The 20,661-nt window shown below is 39.8% G+C and overlaps 1 protein-coding gene across 3 annotated transcripts in view; it reads left to right on the plus strand.

Moving 5' to 3' along the window:
• Positions 1-16,199, plus strand: part of ARFGEF3 (ARFGEF family member 3) — a 90,041-nt gene extending 73,842 nt beyond the window's left edge. For all 3 annotated transcript variants that reach the window (XM_086745101.1, XM_086745102.1, XM_086745104.1), the window contains 10 exons: positions 1,812-1,915; positions 3,403-3,547; positions 6,497-6,625; positions 7,189-7,365; positions 7,935-8,049; positions 8,682-8,784; positions 9,427-9,558; positions 10,184-10,314; positions 13,870-15,100; positions 15,872-16,199. In XM_086745101.1, the coding sequence (XP_086601227.1) occupies positions 1,812-1,915; positions 3,403-3,547; positions 6,497-6,625; positions 7,189-7,365; positions 7,935-8,049; positions 8,682-8,784; positions 9,427-9,558; positions 10,184-10,314; positions 13,870-15,100; positions 15,872-16,063 (2,459 nt within the window). In that variant the 3' untranslated portion in view covers positions 16,064-16,199. The remainder of the gene's footprint in view (positions 1-1,811; positions 1,916-3,402; positions 3,548-6,496; positions 6,626-7,188; positions 7,366-7,934; positions 8,050-8,681; positions 8,785-9,426; positions 9,559-10,183; positions 10,315-13,869; positions 15,101-15,871) is intronic.
• The last annotated feature ends 4,462 nt before the right edge of the window (positions 16,200-20,661 follow it).

Genomic DNA, 20,661 nt, shown 5'->3' on the forward strand with positions numbered 1-20,661 from the left:
GTTATAGCAGCAAAGATGATTAAATGTCTGCTTCATTTGAGCTTCATTTGCATCAGGAATTGCCTATGTTCACTTAAATAAAAATAAAAAAAATCCCAACAGAGTATTGCAGAAAAGGCCTAGCATTGTGCAGTGACAGCATGGATTGTCTGCAACAGAACAGGATGTTTTCCATTCAGCGGTCAAAGCCACATGGCTCTTTTCTACTCTTGCTCACCTCAGCAGCAGTAGTTTGGCATATGCAATGCTGAACACCTGCTGAACCTTCAATGAGATCCTGAGCATTGCAACACCACTCTGTCCCCATGATTAGTTTTTTCATTGTGTTACTGAGGGCAGTGGAGACCAAGTGTCTCAAGTCAAGGTGACTCTGCAGAGTAATTCTGGTACTTCACCAAACTTCAGAACAAAGGCAAATGGCGTTAGGTCATTCTGCCCCCGTGTTCGTGTTACCTGGCTTGCCTCGATCATTCGAATTTGACACTTTTCATTGAACTGTGGCAATGGTTTGGTTTTTTTTTCCCTTATGGAAATTGCAAAACTTCTAATGAGTGTTAAAATGGGGCGCTTTTTTTGTATGTATATTAATTCACAAAGGCATCAAGGCCTGTAATCAACTCCCTCTGATTTAAATGAAACACCTAACTGCAGCAGATCTAGTCTTCAACATTACTCTCATCTTACTAAGCTATTTCACCATCGATTTAAATAGAAGCAGAATTCAGCTTGTGATGCGTGCCCCGTACCAGTAGAGGGAACTCACGTTCCTTCTGGAGAACCTAAAAGCCTGTCTTACATTTCTTTGGGTTTCTTACTTTCATGAAGTTTGTCCCCTTCATCGTTACATGTCGAAAAAAAGAGCAAGATCTCTTTTTGTATTAAAGGTAGTAGGACTATGGGATACTTCAGTGTTGAGCAATAGCAAATATACTACCATTTATGTGCATTTTAACATAAAACTAAAGGATTCAAACTTCACTGTCTGACTTGGCTGATCTCAATAGTAGATAAGACTTTAAAATACATTATGGAGGGAATAGTTAAGGGCATAAAAAAAGCAAATAAATGTAGTGAAAGGAGAATAAAGTAGGATTTAATAAAAGACTTGAAAATTTGTCTTGTGTTTTCTATGAGAGGAGTAGCTTTTAAGGCAATAAAATGTTTAATGTATACAGGCATTAATAAAGCTTCAGATTTGGCACTGAATGGGAAGTATTTGGCTAAACTGGGAAAATGGTTATGAGCCAAGTATTCTAGGGTGGCTTAACATTGCCTGAGAGGAGAGGAAAACAGACTGTGCAGACAGGTCAAATGCTGGAGTGAATTTAGTTATCCAGGGAGGAGCTCTTCCACAGGACATCTTGGAGCTGAGCTGCTCATTTAATAAACTTAGTGAGGCTGACCTAAAAGTAAGGAGTCTGCTGATGCCACAGAGTGTGATTTTGAGACATTAGAATCTGAGGATATCATACAGTAATTTATACCCTCATGGAAAAAAAGTGGAGTGGAGTCAATGACAGATGTCTACAAGGTATGATTATAAGAACTCCCAAAGGCTCTACTAAAGAGTTACTAAATAGGCATGTATTTATTAAAGCATGTATTCATATAAGAGTTCTTGTACACACTAAGACCAATATTACTGTATTGTTTTTATGAGAATCATCTGGATGTCACCTAATAAGATCAAACAAAGGATGTTTTCTGGATTCTATTCAGACAGTAGGGCACAACTGAATGAAAAAGAAAAACTAATGCTGTGTTTGTTTCTCTTCTTCTGTCCTTCCCAATGCTGCCTTTCTTAACCCCAGGGGAAGTAGATTGTAAGGAGATGGGTGACTGTGTGCCAGGATCAGGATCTGCATCTACAGACTTGTGCCTTCCCGCGCTTGATTACCTCAGGAGATGTTCTCAGGTATGGTGAATAATCTCATACAGGTACTAACCTGGCCTAGGAAACGGCTCTAACCCCCAGGCTTTGCAGCAATGGTTAGATGGTTTGCATGAGCACAATAGAATCTGTGGTAGGCCTAGTGGTAATAACCTGCACTGCCATATGGAGAGTGGTGCTGTGAAGAAATCTCATACCTTCTAGGCCAACTAACAGTGGGAAAACTGAAGAGATGAAAACACTCAGACCCAAGGAGCATGTGGGAAAATGTGAACCTTCAAAACCTAGTAGTATCATATTCAAGGCTACATTGTTATTTAAGCAGTTACTGTAAAGTGTTGGGAATGAAGGAGGAAGAAAAAAACCAACTGATAATTCTCAGATATTAAGAAGAGCAACAAGTTACATCCCCGAAAACACAGCAGCAGCTTATCTGTATCATGAAAACACATCTGAAGCTCAGGGCAAGTGTCTAACTAGAATGCTGGCATATTTCCTGTAATCTCCTTGCACACAGCACAAATTATTATCCAGGGTTATCAGGACATTTTTTGTCTGATTTTATAATGTTGGTTGTATTTCTGTAGTATCTGCAGATCTTTTTGTTGAACCCAGGCCATGTTTTTCTTCTGAGTACAATACAAACACATAACAAAGGATATTACTGAAAGGATAGCTGAAAGGACTTAATGTCTAAATTCAGAGATAACAGGTGGATTCAGTACACAGATGCAGGGGAGAAGAAAAGAATAAGGCAGCTCAGAAAAATAAACAGCAGACCTATGAACCTGTACTTGCTATCTCGTTCACTTAAAAAAATTTAGTGACTATCTATGTGTATATCTAATGTATGTTCTATCTATATATTACGTGCATCACATCACTCTTCCTCATCCTTACGAACACCATTCCACAGGGAGGCAAAAATATTTTCTCCTCTTTAAAAGAAGCAGCCATTTGTGTCCTGTTATACCTTTTAACTTGCCAGTAGAAGAAGAACAGGAGTGACTAAAAAGAAATCCTGTCTTCATATTGCAAATACATGGTTTACTTAAGAAAGATCTGGTAAAATACTGGTAGCATCCCAGCTGTAGCATAATTCTGTAAAGTTTGTATTTGTTGTGTAATGGACAGCCCAGGCAATGAAGCACTGAAGTAAACCTGTACAGGTCCTTTTATCAGTATTGCCTTACTCTTCATAGCTCCAAAATATTCTGTGTACAGCTAATGGAGCTTCTTAGGACAGAGGTGCAATCAGTAAGTAGTAACATTTGTTTTTCACAAATGAGGGAGCACACTCCCTTCCCAAAAATGTGTTACTTAAATTTCTTTTCTCTCTCTTTTTCTCCCCTCAATCTGTTACACGTCAATGAACAGAAGACTTCTAGCCTCTAGTTCTGTTTTTAATTTTATTTTACGTACCTGTGTTGTATGTGATAACTTTAACAAGCTTTCCCATATATATTATGTTTTGTTCTCTTTTTTTTCTCTCTCTTTTTACCTTCCCCCAGTTGTTAGCCAAAATCTATAAAATGCCCTTGAAACCCATCTTCCTCAGCGGCCGGCTGGTTAACTTGCCCCGAAGAGTGCAGGAGCAGTCAGCCAGCAGTGAGGATGGTATTGAGTGCATCCTTTCTGACTTTGATGACGACACTGGTAAGTGCATTGAAAGCGGTAGATGCGGAATTAATCAGTTGCTTCTTCCGCATGTCACTGTAAGTTTTGCCAACTGCTGAAAGCAAAAAGGAGGGGAAAAACTTCAGTTTGTCTCCCTATTGTCTACACACACGTGTGTGCACACAGAGCTTGGAAGTTCAGGTCATGTCACCTGCTTTATGTTAAAAGATACAGTTCATATTTGAGAAAAATGCAGCCCCTCTCCTGGGACAAGATAACATTTTAATTAATATATTAATTATCTTGATATTCATAATAAAACCAGTGTATATTTTTGAGAGCTGACACAAAAATACTTTCTAGACCACAGCTGAAGTAAAGGAGTGAAAAACGTTTAAGGTTGGTATTGGCAGGCCTGCCTTTAACAGAAAAAATAGCAGTGTTAGAGTTTAGAAAGATAAAGAATACTTGTTTAAATGTGTTTCCAAACTTATGTCCAGTGGTCTGTTGAACTAAATGGTGTATGTGTAAGGTCCATAAAAAGCACTATGACCTCCAGAAAAACTAGCAGCATTTGTCTCCTGATTATTTGTGTGGCTTATACGGGTTGTGGATTAATCAAGTGTTTGATGAACTAGATCTGTGTGGAGCCAGGCGGTAGAGGAATGCAGCCTTACCGCTTCTAGACTCATGATGGCCCTTTGAAGCAGTACAGTCACTTTTGAATATCTGAACTACTGAGCTGTTCCAACCTGACTGCCTCTGTGAAGAGCCATCTCCAACCAGGCAGAAAGCAGGTTGACTCCAATGCATTTCATTCACATGTCTCACCAGAGTGACTCTTGGTACCTACTTTTATCTAGACTCTTCCATCACATAGATTGTCATTTTCCACTGCTACTCTGGATAAAGGAGAGAAAAGCTGCTCTCTTACCTACTGGTCTGAAGTGGGTCTGCCTATCAATGTCTTGCTGTGAACAGAAATGTCACCCTGCAGCAAAGAAACCTTCTGATCTGGTTCTTGTCAGAGCTAAGCTTGTTGAGCCCCCGACATAAGAAGGACATGGACCAATTGGAGAGGATCCAGAGGAGGGCCACGAAGATGATCAGAGGGCTGGAGCACCTCTCCTACGAGGACAGACTGAGAGAGTTGGGGCTGTTCTGCCTGGAGAAGAGGAGGCTCCAGGGAGACCTTATAGTGGCCTTCCAATACCTAAAGGGGGCCTACAGGAAAGACAGGGAGAGATTCTTCAGTAGGGCCTGTTGTGACAGGAATAGGGGTAATGGTTTCAATATAGAGGGAGGTAGATGTAGATTAGATATTAGGAAAAAATTTTTTACACTGAGAGTGGTGGAACACTGGAACAGGTTGCCCAGAGAGGTGGTGGATGCCCCATCCCTGGAAACATTCAAGGCCAGGTTGGATGAGGCTCTGAGCAACCTGATCTAGTCAAAGATGTCCCTGCTCCTTGCAGGGGGGTTGGACTAGATGGCCTTTACAGGTCCTTTCTAACCCTAACCATTCTATGATTCTAAGCGCTGAAACTTTCACCCAATTTTTATTTACCTGGTAATGGTATTAGAGCATTGTGAGGCAAACTGACTTTACAAAGACAGAAGAGAGTGCTTCACCTGGCACTCTAGTGCTGAAAGTCAGTACCAAGGTGGGGCAAAATGTTTTAGCCTACTTTGCCATGTGGTGGTGCAGTGTATTTTCATAGTGTATTTGATTCCATGCCAAACTCTTCAAGAGGGTGTTTCGAAAAGATACTTGGTTCTTCCAGTTTTGAAGATACCCAGATTTCATGCTGAGTGATTTGTGCTGTTCCCTTATGTAGAAACATCATTAAAGTCTACATAAGTCCAGACAGTGTCACCATACATACTTCCCTGTGGAAGTGGTGTGAATAAATAAATGATTGACTCTGTTACTAAGTAATGATTTCACTGTGTTTTCCTTGATTCTCGGGAAGACTCTTGCAGTCAGCAAACTCAGTGCACCTTATAAGAGGCTGCAAGGGAACTTTGTTTATTGCTTGTGGAACATAATTAGCTAGCAAACATCATGCAGACACAGACCACATCAGCATAGCTACGAGTGGCAGAGAATATGGGCTTATTAGTGAGCGAAAGCAAAATCCATTTTAGCCTAATAAACCCATAGCCTTTTGAGGAGACTTAGCTCAAGAACAATATACATTGCAGGAGCATTGTGAGTGTAATATGCAAGATCCTTCTAGTCATTCATAATATCATGGAGAACTAGAAAGTACTGAAGTGATTGTGAAAAATTGAAGGGCAGCAATTCCTAATCATCTTCAAAATTGTATTGAAAACTAGTTGTATCTCATAATCTTTTAGGAATACATGTTTGCTAATGTAGATAGGACCTCACAGTACTACCTGTATCCTAACTGCTGTTCTGGAAGTTGTCCAGCTCTGCCATATCCACGTTTAATATTCTTCTATCTGTAACCTCTTAACATCTAAAGATGACATGTGAGACAGCCTGATGGTACTGCATGAGGCGTTATTACTGTTCAGTTCTGGGTAGCAAATAGAGCCAATTAAATTATGGCTAGTCACCTCAGAATCCTTACCTAAAAGCATAATCTAAATGATTAAAAACTATTCTGGGCAGCATTTGCAATGGTAGTGAGATGGGTAAAAAAAAAAAAAATATTTCGAAAACCCTCAAGGTTAAAGAGACTGGACTAGTGGGAGTGGTAAACTAAGAAAGAAGATCAGAACAAAGTGTACACGGAGTAGGAAGGATGAGATAAAACACAAACTTAATAAAAAGGGAAGCAAAAGGTGACCATAATTTAAAAAACTTGATATTGCCCTCAACCATTACACAGCAACAGTGAACATGGAAGACCCCATGATTTTTCAGTTAATTAATTTCTTAGCCTCCATCGCAAGTTCCACTTGTGATCAATGCAGTATCTCACTCACAGTTTTTAATCTTCCTTTCCTTACTTGTAGGCCTTATCAATGTCTGGATTATTCTGCTGGAAGAATTAACAACTGCCATATCCAACTGTCCCCGTCAGCACCAGCCTCCTACTTTGGATCTGCTCTTTGAGTTGCTGAGGGACATTGCCAAGACACCCGGTAATGACAGGACTTGATAAAATGTGAGCTAGTAGAGCCCGGACCCGAACCTCTTAGAATCCTAAACCACTTCTGTAAAGTGTGTTACTCATGCTAGAGCTGCACAGAGACATGCTCAAGTATAAAGGGATTTTCTCAGAGTGTGATCTTTTGTTCCAGTTAGTGCATTGTTCTGTGTTGACAAAAGGTATCTTATAAGAGTATGTTGAACATACTCTTATGTTTATTGCACAAATACAGAGGTACAGTACTCTATTGATGTCCTAGCCACAGAAAACATTTATCTGATGTCCAGGAAATGAAAAAATGTAATGTTATAGTCCTGTACACCTGCAGGTAAACAGGGCTATAAGACAGCAAGTAAACAGTTGGTTAAATGTTCATATACTACCTCACAACTAGATCCAAAACTATTTAGCCCTCTCATACCACAAAAAAAAAGTTTCAGGACCTGCTTTCTTTAGCATCGCCCCTGGCCTTAGGCTTGGAACAACTTAGAAAATTTACTATGCATGTAGGTGTTGTAAGCAAAAATAGACAACCATCGTTGTGTTTATTTTAAGGCCCAGGATTTGGCATTTATGCAGTTGTACATCTTCTTCTTCCCACGATGTCTCTTTGGCTCCATCGCAGCCACGGTGACCATTCTTACTGGGATGTGGCATCTGCTAATTTCAAGCATGCCATTGGCCTTTCCTGTGAACTTGTAGTGGAGCACATCCAAAATTTCATACACTCAGGTATGTCATTGCACTGTTACATCTACTGATAGTCATCAGTGGCATGTTACTGAATAGCTTCTTGGGAAGGTAGTTTCATTGCTTTTTGGTTGCTCAAGCATAAAGTAAGAGAAAGAAGGTAGAAATGTTCTGGTTTTGGGTTTTGGTTTTTTTTATAGGGTTTAGAATTATGGAAACAATTAACTTGTAAGGGACCTGTGCAACTTTAGTCCAGCCCCTTGCTCAGAGCAGGGCTATCTTCAAAATTAAATGATCACAGTCTATACTATACTTTCCAACAGAAGATACTAAGGCTTTGACTATAAAGAACTAGAACATTCAGGAACAGGATCTAACAGTCTAACGGCGTTTCTCTAGTACCACTTAAGCCCAGACATTTTATATTGTTAACGCCAAAAGGACAGCTCTTATTTCAGTTTGATGTGATGCATGTTTCAAAACTGAACTCTAGTGATAGCTGCATTAAAAGATTTGGTTTTGCAAAGAATATAAGTGTAGCAAGACTGTTTATCTCTAATTAGAATGAAAAGGTAATGATGTTAAAACCAGTCTTTATCTTTTCCTTATAGATATTGGTTATGAAAATATGATCAATACTATGCTGAAGGATCTTTTCAAGTTGCTGGTAGCCTGCGTAGCAGAACCAACAGAAATTATTTCCAGAGTTGGCTGCTCTTGTATCAGGTAATACAGTCTGTTCATTCTGTTAGCATATTAAAAAAATATATATCTTTATATCTTTGAAGAACTTGTGGACTGATTAAGTTGGCTAACATCTCAAAAAAAAGTCTAAAATATATCTATATCTCTTGTATTTCAATAGTGAATTTTAGACTTACTAACCTTTTCTTTCTGTTTTTTTGTCTGCTTCAGAACCTGTGAGTTTAGGCATTGCGATATGTATCATTCCCACAAAAAGCACTTGTATATTACTTATATGCAGTTAGTCAATAATTAATCCTTAGGAAAAATAATTGAGGGTCTTTCTGTTGAAATTCACAGGTCTTTAGAAGTAATTAATACTTTTCACAAGCTTCAGGTTATTACAGTCATAATCAAAGTAAGCACTGCATTATATAGTTACACAATGTTCCTGTCCTGGCAAGATGAGTACTTAAAGAGGAAAAGCAAAGGAAAAAAAAAGTCAAAACTACAGTGTAATTACAGAAATAGGTCAGGGTGACAACTGAGGACACTGGATATCATTAGCTAGCTACTGAGTAGTCCTTTTGTTCTGTTTTCAACCTTCTCCCATTACAAGTAAGCATTCTCTAGTTCCTTCTTCAACATGTTAACGTTTTCCTGTGTCCTTGCAGGTATGTGTTAGTGACAGCAGGGCCTGTTTTTACTGAAGAGATGTGGAGGCTTGCTTGTTGTGCCTTGCAGGATGCGTTCTCTGCCACTCTGGAGCCAGTAAAGGTAAACTGCCTTTTTGCAGACAGTCAAAATGTAATCACACTAGTTATAGACTTACTAACTTTTGACAGGTTGCTTTTTATTCTTCAGAAAAGTTTTTGGGTACAGAGCCAGGAAAAGAAGCATATGGATTATTTAGTAGCTTTTGCTATTTTGTCAGTTCATTCACAATGAAAGGTGTTGGATCAACAATGGAGACTGAAATCAGTTTTTCTAAATATGTATGGACAACACTAGTCACTAGCAGTCCAGACTTACTTTAAATTACCCTGCCAGTATGAAATTGGAAGAGATACAGAGGTGAAACTTACCTTTTGATCCATTTCTTCCTCTGGATTGGCTAAAACTACACAGAAGACAAAGTTGCTTACTTGATCCCATAGCTGCATGCTCCATACAGGTTATTTCTCAACTCACTACCTGTCTTGTAACAAAAGTCCTGTTAAGTCATAACAGGCCAGACTCCGTAAGAAGTTGTAATGCCTTTGCATCAGATACATGAAATGCTAAATAGTAGGCATCTGGCTGACGGTAATGGGACAGATCACCCTGAATCTTGTATTATACATGAACAGGCTGGAGAACGCTACAGTCACTGACTTGATTTAACGCACAGTGAACATCTGATGTTGTGTCTCTCTATAGAACCTGTTGGGCTATTTCCACAGTGGTTCTGAAAGCTTTAGTGGAGATGCGTGTGAAGTGAAGGTGGCAGCCCCCTCCCTCTCGCCAAGTGCTGAAGCTGAATATTGGAGAATCAGAGCCATGGCACAACAGGTACTGACTGACATTTCAAGGAAAGTCAGAGAACCTTTTAAACCTGGGGCTTTTCTTTATGAAAGTACATCTTTACCACCACCTTCCTATGGGCAAAGACTTCCTCATCACCAGACTAATATTTATTTGTCTAACAGTAGTACTGAGAAAAAGTTGTGTCTCCATTTGCCTCGCAAATCATTGCAAGTTAGGTATCATTTGTGTCTTCACAGCTGAAAATAATCCTTCTAACAACCAACCTTTCACGGTACAACAGGCTAACTATGCAAACAGATCTTTGTCTCCACTGTACATGATTATTTTCTGATAGTAGCATACAGACAGCAGAAAGCTTGGTTTGGCTTTTGGTGTTATGCCTTATACAAGTTCAAATAAAAAGATGTCTGTCCTTTGCCCTGTGCTCTGCTGAGCGTCTGGAGGTAGCCCATAGCTCTGAGGCTGTCATACCAAAGCAGCAAGCACCAGGGAAGGTCTTCCTAGGGGGGATACCTTGCATTCTCTCCATCACTGTAAAATAAGCCGTCATTATAGAACTTTCACAATGCAGGAAATCCTGTTGTCAGGCCCCCCAAGGACCCAGTGCAAGTACTAAACTGATTGTTTTATCTAACTTGTTGTTTTCTAGGTCTTCATGCTGGAGACTCAGTGCTCCCCAAAGACCCCTAGCAACAAGGAAGGGTTTGAACATGCCCAGTCATGTGTGCTCATCATTGACCTGCCACCAGATAAGAAACCAAATGGGCATACTCAAAGAAGGTAAAATATCTTCTCAGGAAAGATTTGTGTCATCAAAAGCAAGATAAAAATATTGTTAGGCTCGCAGAGATGTGAACAGAGCCTGGCAAACCATGCCTTTCCATAGGTGTCATCAAAAAAATTAAATACACCAATAAAAAAAAATTCTGTTTGGTGACAAAGACGACAATAGTTTACTATTGTCTGCTCTCCAAATGTTCCCATGATCATACACTGGTGAGCAGCCACATGCAAGAGTTGTTGGTAAGTTACAAATACCTGAAGGATACATAAGGTCACAGAAGGCCTTAAAGCAGAGGAAATGTAGATGAAATTAAGAAAATAATTCATAGGAAATATTAGGAAAATCATTCCAATATTGAGATTTTTTTTTTTAAGAAGTAGAGTTAAAATTATCAGTTTGGAGAAAGCCTTGGAGTACCGTTGTGATTGTAATGATACCTAGCAAATGGAATAGTGTCTGCTTCACGGATGGTCTTTTAAATACAGTATTACTGGATTAAGAAGGTAGAAGAAAGTTAACAGATAAACTAGAACAGTATAAATTGAAGAGACCACATCCAAAGCTGCAAAACGGTAAACATGTTGATCTAGGGAATGTTCTTTTTGCTTGGCACTTCTTATTTTTGTAGAAGTCCCTCTATGTTACTATGTCAAACTCAGGCATTTTTGTGACACTTTAATCTGATCCTGTCAAAGAATATTTCTTTTTGCTTGCACTTGGTTGTTTGAACAACTGCTATAACATCAATTGGGCCAAGAATTAGAGTTCTGCATTCAGGGTTTGTTTTTCTATTGCAAGGTATGTAATACATGGCATGAAATTGTCTTTTCTTGCAACAAGGAGCCAAAATGTGATGGTCCTTCTTTGGATGGACATGAAAAAAGACCATGCAAGTTGTCTCTATTCTTACACAGCTGTACAGAAGTTTTCCCCAAGAGCGGGTGCTCTGTTGCCTCACCTTCGGAGAACGAAGTCCTGCACAGAGACAAAGAAAGGCTGAGATCACAGTCTAAACGCTTTCTTCTTGGTGGGAAAATATCTGCTTTATCCAAAGGTTTGCAGGTCACTCTTGCTGTTGTAATGAAGGCAAAGCAAAGGGCTGGAGTACTCCTGTCCATGACAAACAAGGCCAAGCAATCTAACAGGCTGTGTTTGTAAAGGGAGTGTGGGTCTTGTTTATCTTCAAACAAATAAATAAAGCTTGCAATTAATACAAACTCTGAATGCTCCCACACTGCGCTTTGTCTGAACAACTGCAAAACGTGTGTACGCTGATAGGCAAATGTTACCCCAGAAATGCTTGTTTTTCACCAAAACAGGGCTCAAAAGTTGACCGTGCCACTGTTTTTCATATTATTTGCTACAGCAGTGCAGTAATATGCCAGTCTTGCATGCTAGTAACTGTGGCCTTTCAAAAGTTACTTTAACCTTAGCGGGGTTTCTCTTCTCCCTTTCTGCTTTTGTTTCCTTAATGCTGCATCGTTTCACAGGAAGCTGGGGTAAGGGAGCTTTTCTTCTTCCTAAAAAGTAATAATATATTTCAATGTTAAACTTTGGGCAGAATAAGAAAATACTATCCTTATCCAGCTTTGGCATTTCGTGTTTTCACCTGTAGCTCTGTTCTTTCAAAATGTCCTTGTAAATTGCTTTTTTTTTTTTTGGCTATTACAAGGAAAGCAGATCTCCTTCATTCTGATCTTGCTTTTGGAACAGGATTAGTCTCTTGAAATCAGTGCAAGCACTCATTTAACTTTATACATGCTCTTAAGAGTTTTTCTGAGGTAGAGCGTCTAATGATGTTTACAGCAGAAAACTACTTCCCCATAAAGAGCTCCAATATATGTATTAATCTTCAATATTTTACCCCTGTCAGATAATAAGGCTATTACACTTTACTGATTTATTGGCACTGACAAATAGTGTCAGGGTAAATGAACTGAGATAGGTAAATTAACCCTAGAAGGACAATTTTGTCTGACCTAAAGCTTCTATACCGCCAAGCATATGGCAACAAAAGATCAAAAGTCTCAGGACTGGTTGTGGGCTTTTTTTTCTTTTTTTTCTTTTTTTTTTTTTTAAATCAGGACCATTTGTGTGGTTTTATAAGTCAATTAACATAAGACAAAATTTTGCAATAAAAAAAAAACAAACCCAGAAAAACACATTTTAAAAGTGTCACATTCTCAAAACTGAATTTTTATATTCTTTCTCAAAAAAAAAAAAACAGATTTTTTTTTTTGTTTGGTACTTTGAAAACACTTTTTAAAGGTGTTTAATGAAAGAGGAGTAATTTTTGCAACAAAAAAAAAATTAAGGTCTACAACTGAACATCTCGTGTTGCATGAAGTTTTACTTTGACTTAGACCTAAAACTTCAGTATCAAGCAAACTCAAAAATCACTTCCTTCCTAATTAAAATGTGACCCATCATAGGTCCCTAAATGAAAACTAGTACTAATCTGTGATTTAAAACATTGCCACTGTAATCTTATACAAAGGCTTTTTAAAAATGCCTTAAGATAGGTTTCACAGTTCGTAATTTTTAATCTACAAGATACCAATGTCTTGCTTTAAGAACAATCCTGCCCACCCCTTCTTCCTAGCCTCCCCTGCCCCTAAGCCTCTCCATGTTATTTACTAGTGAATGACCTGAAAACTTTGGGGGAATTTGCCATTCCTGGGTTCCCTGTGCAAATCAAAAGTCAGTGAGATGTAGAACAACCCATCATATCTCTCTAACAGGAGCACAGCTAAGAATCACCTGGTATTACATGTGAGAAGCAGGGTTAGGAACAGGTATTTCTATGCAAGGATCTCAGTGCTCAAGTTGAAATTTTAAGAGCAAAGAAAGAAGTGTGCCTGCAGCAAGACTTATGCTTCTTTGCATGCTCCATTGCACTGCTGATGTTTTCGTAGATATATATTTTATTTTTTTAATTGGTTGGTTGGTTGGATCTTTGTATTTTATTTTTAAGAAGTATTAGTGACATTACTGGAAATGGAAACCAAGTGGTAAACTAGTTTTGGCCTAAATTTGTCATGGCAAAGTTATTGGCTGAAATGCCAGTAGAGGAGTTTAAAGATATTTCAACTTAGCCAAAGGTCACCAGCAACAAAAATAGAAAATATAGGCAGGGACTAATGGCAGAAGTGCTGCGTAACTTATGTGTTAACAAATTCGTCAGTTGTAGCAAGCTGAAATACTGAGAGTACTTGCAGCTGCCGTGAAATTGAAACACAGAATATTTAATCCCTCAGTGTTAGACATCTCTGAAGAAAAAGATTCTAATGGAGCTTTGTTTTAATACCACTTCTGCACAAATGTAAGTGTCTTCCCTTCTAGAAAGGTATTTGAGAGGGTAGCTGAAAAACTGTTTCTAGATAACTTTTTCTTCTTCCACTTTTTTGTAACAAGGCTCTGAAAATTTGGGCTTTAATTTGCATCTTTCATGGTAGATTCTAAAACATGAAGTATTCTTGTACTTCTAGTAAAAGCACAACACCATTTTTATTTTATTTTATTTTTTTCCTTCCCATGCTTGGTTTACCAAGTATTCCTTTCAGGACAATAGTAGTGAGCTTGCTGTCCCACCAAGTGCTGCTCCAGAATTTATATGACATCTTACTGGAAGAATTTGTGAAAGGCCCTTCTAACCTGGAGGAGAAAATGACAATACAAGTACCGGAAAACAAGTTGGCTGGTTTTCTCAGGTACATCTCCATGCAAAACCTGGCTGTCATCTTTGACTTACTGCTGGATTCCTATAGAACAGCCAGAGAGTTTGACACCAGACCTGGGTTGAAGTGTTTGCTGAAAAAAGTGTCTGGCATTAGTGGAGCTGCCAACTTGTATCGCCAGTCAGCAATGAGCTTCAACATCTACTTCCATGCTTTGGTCTGTGCAATCCTGACAAACCAGGAGAACATAACCGCAGAGCAAGTGAAGAAGATCCTCTTTGAAGATGATGAGAGAAGCACGGACTCATCACAGCAGTGTTCTTCAGAAGATGAAGATATTTTTGAAGAAACTGCCCAGGTCAGTCCCCCACGAGGGAAGGAGAAGAGACAGTGGAGAGCTCGAATACCATCTCTGAGCGTACAGCCTGTTAGCAATGCGGACTGGGGATGGCTAATCAAGAGGCTTCATAAGCTCTGTATGGAACTGTGCAACAACTACATCCAAATGCATCTGGACCTGGAGAATAATGTAGAGGAGCCTCCTGTGTTCAAAGGCGACCCTTTCTTCATTTTACCATCCTTTCACTCAGAAACTTCCACTCCATCGACCGGAGGGCAGTCTGGGAAGGACACACCATCAGAAGATGACCGGAGTCAAATCAGAGACCAACTGGGAGACAGCCTGACATCCCGAGGAGGGAGTGGAGAAATGCTGCTGCTACCCCCACCCCTAAGTCCTAAACCAGAGAAAAAAGAGCAAACCAGGAAAAAGGAATGGTGGGAGAGTGCTGGCAACAAGATTTACACTATAGCCACTGACAAAACTATCTCCAAGCTCATGACAGAATACAAGAAAAGAAAGCAGCAACAGGCCATGACATCCTTCACCAAAGAGGTCAAAGTGGAAAAGAAAGGGGAGCTCCTGGGTTCAAGAGGGCCAGACTCGCCCATACTCCAGCGGCCACAACATCTTATAGATCAAGGTCAAATGAGGCATTCATTCAGTGCTGGTCCAGAGATCCTGAGACAAGAGAAGAGACCACGCTCAGGATCCACGGTCAGCTCCCTGAATATATCTGTTAGGGATGCTGAGGCCCAGATACAGGTAGGACATAGTTGTAGAATCCTGATAATAATAGCAGTAGTTTAAAACATACCTATAAATATTTTTCTCTTGTTTTTATTACAGTTATTATAATAGCTCTATTAAATGTCGTCATTGCACAAAGTCATCATGATGAGGACTGAATGTTTCAGCAGCTGGCTGAAACCTAAAATAAATAAAACCTAAATAAACCTAAATAGAAACCTAATTCAGTCCTATCAAGAGAAAATCAGTCTTCAGGGAAGTGTTATCAGGCATATCCTAGTACAGCTTTCAAGAGTGCTTCTGTGACTGGGGGCAAATCTGCTGTTTCCTAAGAGCTAACAACTTACAATGAACTCACTGCTTACTGCTAAGATCCAGAGAGTAAGGCCTTTTGAAAACGTGATGGTGCTTGTCTCAATGCTTTTGTATTTAAGGTTTTTTTTGTTAACTCCAAACCAGAATTGGTAAGCTCTATTGCTAAACAGAAACTTGCTGCTCACGTGTCCAAGTGAACAAATCAGTGAAAGCTATCAAACTTGAAACTCTGTCACTGTGGGGTGAAATAATAGGCAATGAAGAGTGAGCATGATGCCTGCAATACAAAGTCAAACACTGATTTACAGTACTGAGTGTAAATTAGGAAGACACAGAGAATATTAAATGAATATGCTGGCATTACTCTTGAGGCTGCAACCATCAGATACATTATTTTCTGCACAACTGATGGGCTCATCTATATAAAAAGATCTTCTAAAAAGTCATCTTTTTTATCCAATCTGTTTGTAGGCATGGACCAACATGGTGCTGACAGTTCTCAACCAGATTCAGGCCCTGCCAGACCAAACCTTCACAGCCCTGCAGCCCGCAGTGTTCCCCTGTATCAGCCAGCTGACTTGCCACGTGACGGATATCCGTGTCCGCCAGGCAGTACGGGAGTGGCTGGGAAGAGTGGGCCGAGTTTATGACATCATCATTTAAACCTAGCTGTGCTCTGTTGCAAAGGGGAGATGTCGAAGACATCCAAGGTATACAGCAAAGAAGTATTTGAGGGTCATTAATTGCTTATTTGTTGGTGATAAATTAAGAAACAATGAGCTTGTCGATGTATATCCTCTACCTGCTTGAGACTATGTGTCCCTCACTCACACTAGCAAAGGAGGCAAAGCATGAGTGTGTCCAGGGGAGTCCGGAATGGCTCCAGAAACTGCCAGTAAATCAGACTGGTACCTAAAAGGGTGATGTAGGTACCTACATTTCAGTAGCCTTCGTTTTAATTCAAATTTGCAGCAACAGGAGCCAGATGAAAGGGCAGTTGAACTTCCACACTTGCAATGAGCTGTGAACACAACTGTCATCTGGATGTCAAACGGGGCCATTAAGCCTATGTAATTTTGAAAAAAATACATATATAAAAGTCAGGGCACTATAGGACAAGTAAAAAGGCGCCATTTGCTTAGGGTAACTTTTGTCTGTTCTGAAATTAGCATGAGAGGAAAGCCAAATAAAGATTATGGTAGTAACTATATGCCTTGCTCACTAGAGAAAGCAGAAATTTATTTTGCTCTGAGAAGAGCCTTTGAAGTCTGGTCAAATTTGGGGTAGCTAATAAGTGACTATTAAAATATCCCAGCTCTAAAACTGGTGAATCAAGCACAGGCTCTTCATCCTTTCATTGCTCTTGTGGAGTAAGGCTTAAAGAGAAATGGCACTGCCAAGTCGCCCTCTCTCCAACACTACTGTGGCTGCCTCTTCAGCTGTGCCTACAGCTGATCATTTTTCCATGTGTCTAATTTCCCCTAAGGGCAACAGGGACATTTGTTTTGCTGTTCTCAGGGGCAGACACATGACAGAGCAAATACCAGCATGTGCCAGTATCCAGCGTTCAGCTAAAAAGAGTAGAAAGAAAGTGTTCCAGTTTAAGCAACACTGCAGCTAAGTTAGCTTATGCTTCTACTGGAAACTTATATGTTTGCTTATATAGAGCTGCTGTAGCCAACACCATCCCTACCTGTGTTAAATGTAGCCTATCACTCCACATTGAGCTGAATCAAGATGGAAAATTATCTGAAAGGAAGGTATCTTTCCTGTTTCTCTCCCATTTCTTCTCTGCCACTGTAAACAAAAGGGGAGAGATCCTTGTGGAGGATCCCCCTCTGTGCAGCACTCCTATGAGGACTACTACAATTTGCTTATATTAAGGGGGAGAAGAAGGGGAAGCATTGATTATTGTATGGTGAAATACATATGTGAGGCTGTTCCCACTAGAAACAGTAAAAGATCATCTTGCCACACAAGTTATGTCACAGCCGCTGGAACATTCCATCTCATACTCCCATACTACGTAATTTGTTGATCAGAAGGTGAAAATAATTTATTGAAAATAAGTTGCTGTTAATCTTGGGTGACCCCTTAATGATGTTCTCCCAAGCCTTTTAAAATGTGTACACCAACTAAGTTACACAGCTTCAGTCCCTGCTCCAAATCGTCCTCAAAATACAGCATCTCCTTAGATCAGGCCTGGACTTTGTAGAACTGCTTTTAGCATCTAAACCTAAAAAAACCAGAGGGAATCAAGAGGCCCCACTGAACAGCCATCGCCCAAGCTGAGCTGTTTACAAAGAGTCTGCCACTATCCTCCTGCCTTTCCCCCCTATTCCCACTTCCCATTTGTCACCTGCTAGACTTGACTTGTGCAGAGAGTATTTGTCCCGTAGTGTCAGGTCCTTTCTTTCAAAGCTTCCCTTTGCTAAATTGTTTCAAGAAGAGAAACATTTCTTAAAAACAATTCTGTCTTACCCACCTACATTGACTTTATAAATAAGTAATGTAACAATTTTATCATTTGTCAATTTTGCCCTACAGTTTTAATACTTCTGTGGGAGACAGGTGAAATTAGTCCTTGGCATATGGGATAGTAGTGGCATGGTTTGATTTCTGTTGCCATGTCTTTCTTACACATCTTTAGGTAGAGTAAAAGGCTGGTTATAAAGAATCTATAATCTTTCTATATGAGTTGGGTTTGATTTTTATTTAACTGAACTGCTAAAAAAAAAAGAAAAAAAAAGGTGTGGCATCTTTCTCAGGTACCAGAGCTGCAGCTGGCTTTGTTGCCGTTGCTTAGTTCACACTGCCCTCCTCAGGGCCACCACAACCATCTGAGGCAGCAGCATCTCATTTTGATAATGTTGCAGGCAGCCACTAACAGAGAAAGTTGCTGTTGGCCAGCATCAAATACCTTTACTCACATAGCATAGCTCACCACCATGCAGTTGTTTAAAGCTGAAAAAAAAAAAAAAAAGTAGCAGCATACTCACCACGAAAGTGCTACTTGTCTTGTATAATAGGAGCAGGAGTTGACCCCAGCTGATACGGCTTCAAGGCATTTTATTCTGCAGTGTGAATATATGCAGATACAGGAGATGACTGATGTGTTTATGTATAGATCGCTGTAGCTCCAGTCACTGTCATACTCTGCATATTTACAGAGCAATTATCCACATTTGTAGTATGTTTATCATGTTCTCTGACGATTTGTGTCACATCAGCAATGGTTAATGCAGTTCTTCTGGTAACTTTTCTGAGCATCCCGCAGCCATATAATTACCACCACTATCTCTTGGTTAATATGCTTTTAGGTCTTTAAGACACAGTTTTAATACTTTCCTAGAGATAAACACACATTTCAGAATAATTGACTTAATTCGATATCTGGAAAGAATTATTAGGGGAATATTTACATAGACCTGGGCAAAACTTTCCTTGTAAAACTCTAAGCACAGGGAAGACATTTTTTTGTCTCATCACAGATAAAAAAATTCATGTCCTCTGGAGTATAGCTGGCTCATGTTAAGGCCAAGCAGAGTTTACACCTGTGACTTGATCTGGTAAGGTACTTTGCCTTTCAAGTTGAGCCTCAAGTTCTGTTTAAAACCTAAACCTTACTGTAAAATTCCCTGACAAATCCTCATCTGCCAAAGATAACAAGCTCCACCTCTAAATACCTTGTGTTACCATATGTAATCTCCGTCTGCACTTGATAAGAGTAGCATTTCCGTGTTGGTATCGCCCCTACAGAGCTCAGCACAGCACCAGTATGAAACTGAGTGGCAAACGAGCTGGCAAGCAGAGAGGTCCAGCTCTGTGCACTGCCTGCACTTTATACCTCTCTCCACAGCTTAGGCCCACTCTCAAAGTGCCTAAGCTGTTGAAATCAATATGTGACTTATGTACCTGGATATCTTTAATACTCAGGGCTCAGTCCTTGAATCCTTCAATCACAGGTTCACAAGTTCTCAGGAATGGGGAAGTCTTGTATAATTCCTGATGTCACCCTCTCTGCTGCTGTCCTTTATACACCTACCACTTGAAAAACCCACAAAAACCAGCACATATTCCCATGTACCCATGTGCCCTTGGGTTTTAGTTTTGACTAGAACCTTCACTTTTGCACAGATCCAGTTTTAATGTGCAGGAGGCTAACCATAGCAAGTCAATCATTTATTTCTACCTAGCTCTTCTGTGTAGAAGCTTATTCAGAAATTGAGGGATGGGGTTTGGCTATTTTCACCTTTAGCAATCCATTCTAAAAATGCTGTTACTCAGTGACAAATTGTTTCTAATTCACAAAAAAAACAAAAAAAAAACAAAAAAAAAAACCAACCCCCCCTCCCCCAAAAAAACAAACCAACCCCAAACCTTAAGTCCTTTCTTCCCATGCCCTTGCTTTTGTGGGGGTGTGATATGCTTAGCAAGCTATTTACTCATTACTCTGGTTATAGTCCTTTCTGGGAAGATCTATGTATAGTGCTAATTGTGGCACATCACACGAAATACAGTTAGGGTTTTCAATTTCTAATCATTCCACAATTGTTTGAAGAAGTGATGTAAGACCATCAATGAAAAAAAAAAAGTTTTTCATCCTCTTAGTATGAAAGGACCAAGTTACCATAGCACAGAAGCACAAGTGTTGGACTTTATGCAATGTTGATAACAGCATCCAGCAGCTAGAGATCCCTTTTCTCTGAACTTCCCTCTTCTGAGTAGAGCTTCTGTAGGGATACAGCCTAAGGGTGTCTTGGCAGCCCTCACCAGCAACGCACCTGGGACTCCAGGCAGTTGTACTCCTCTTCTGTTGTTTCCACTTCTTTATATATGTGACACTAACTGTATCATACCATACTAAACAAACAGCTTCGGCCAAACATGGAGGGCTGTCTATTTCAAAAGAAAAAAACAGAAAAGCACGTGATGTAAGTACGCATCAGTCTTTTCACGTAGTGCTCAGAGGTCTCTAAGCTAAGAACTAAAAGCAGAGGAAAGAAGAAATGCCCTAATTCTGTGGATATCGGTGGAGCTACACTGTATGATCCTGGATTAATGCAATAATGAGCTTGCCTGTGGGACCAGATCCTTCCAATCCTCTTTATTTTTGGCAGTTTCGTAAGTTGAGGTTTGCATAGTCTGCATTGCCACATTGAATCAGGGAACAGAGTTTATGAAGGGCATTTTTGGTTAAGAAACATGGCAACAGGATCTATTTCAATCCTTTTACCCCAACATCCCATTTTTCGAAAGAT

Source organism: Chlamydotis macqueenii, chromosome 3, assembly GCF_036417535.1.
Source record: "Chlamydotis macqueenii isolate bChlMac1 chromosome 3, bChlMac1.mat, whole genome shotgun sequence".
Lineage (NCBI taxonomy): Eukaryota > Metazoa > Chordata > Aves > Otidiformes > Otididae > Chlamydotis > Chlamydotis macqueenii.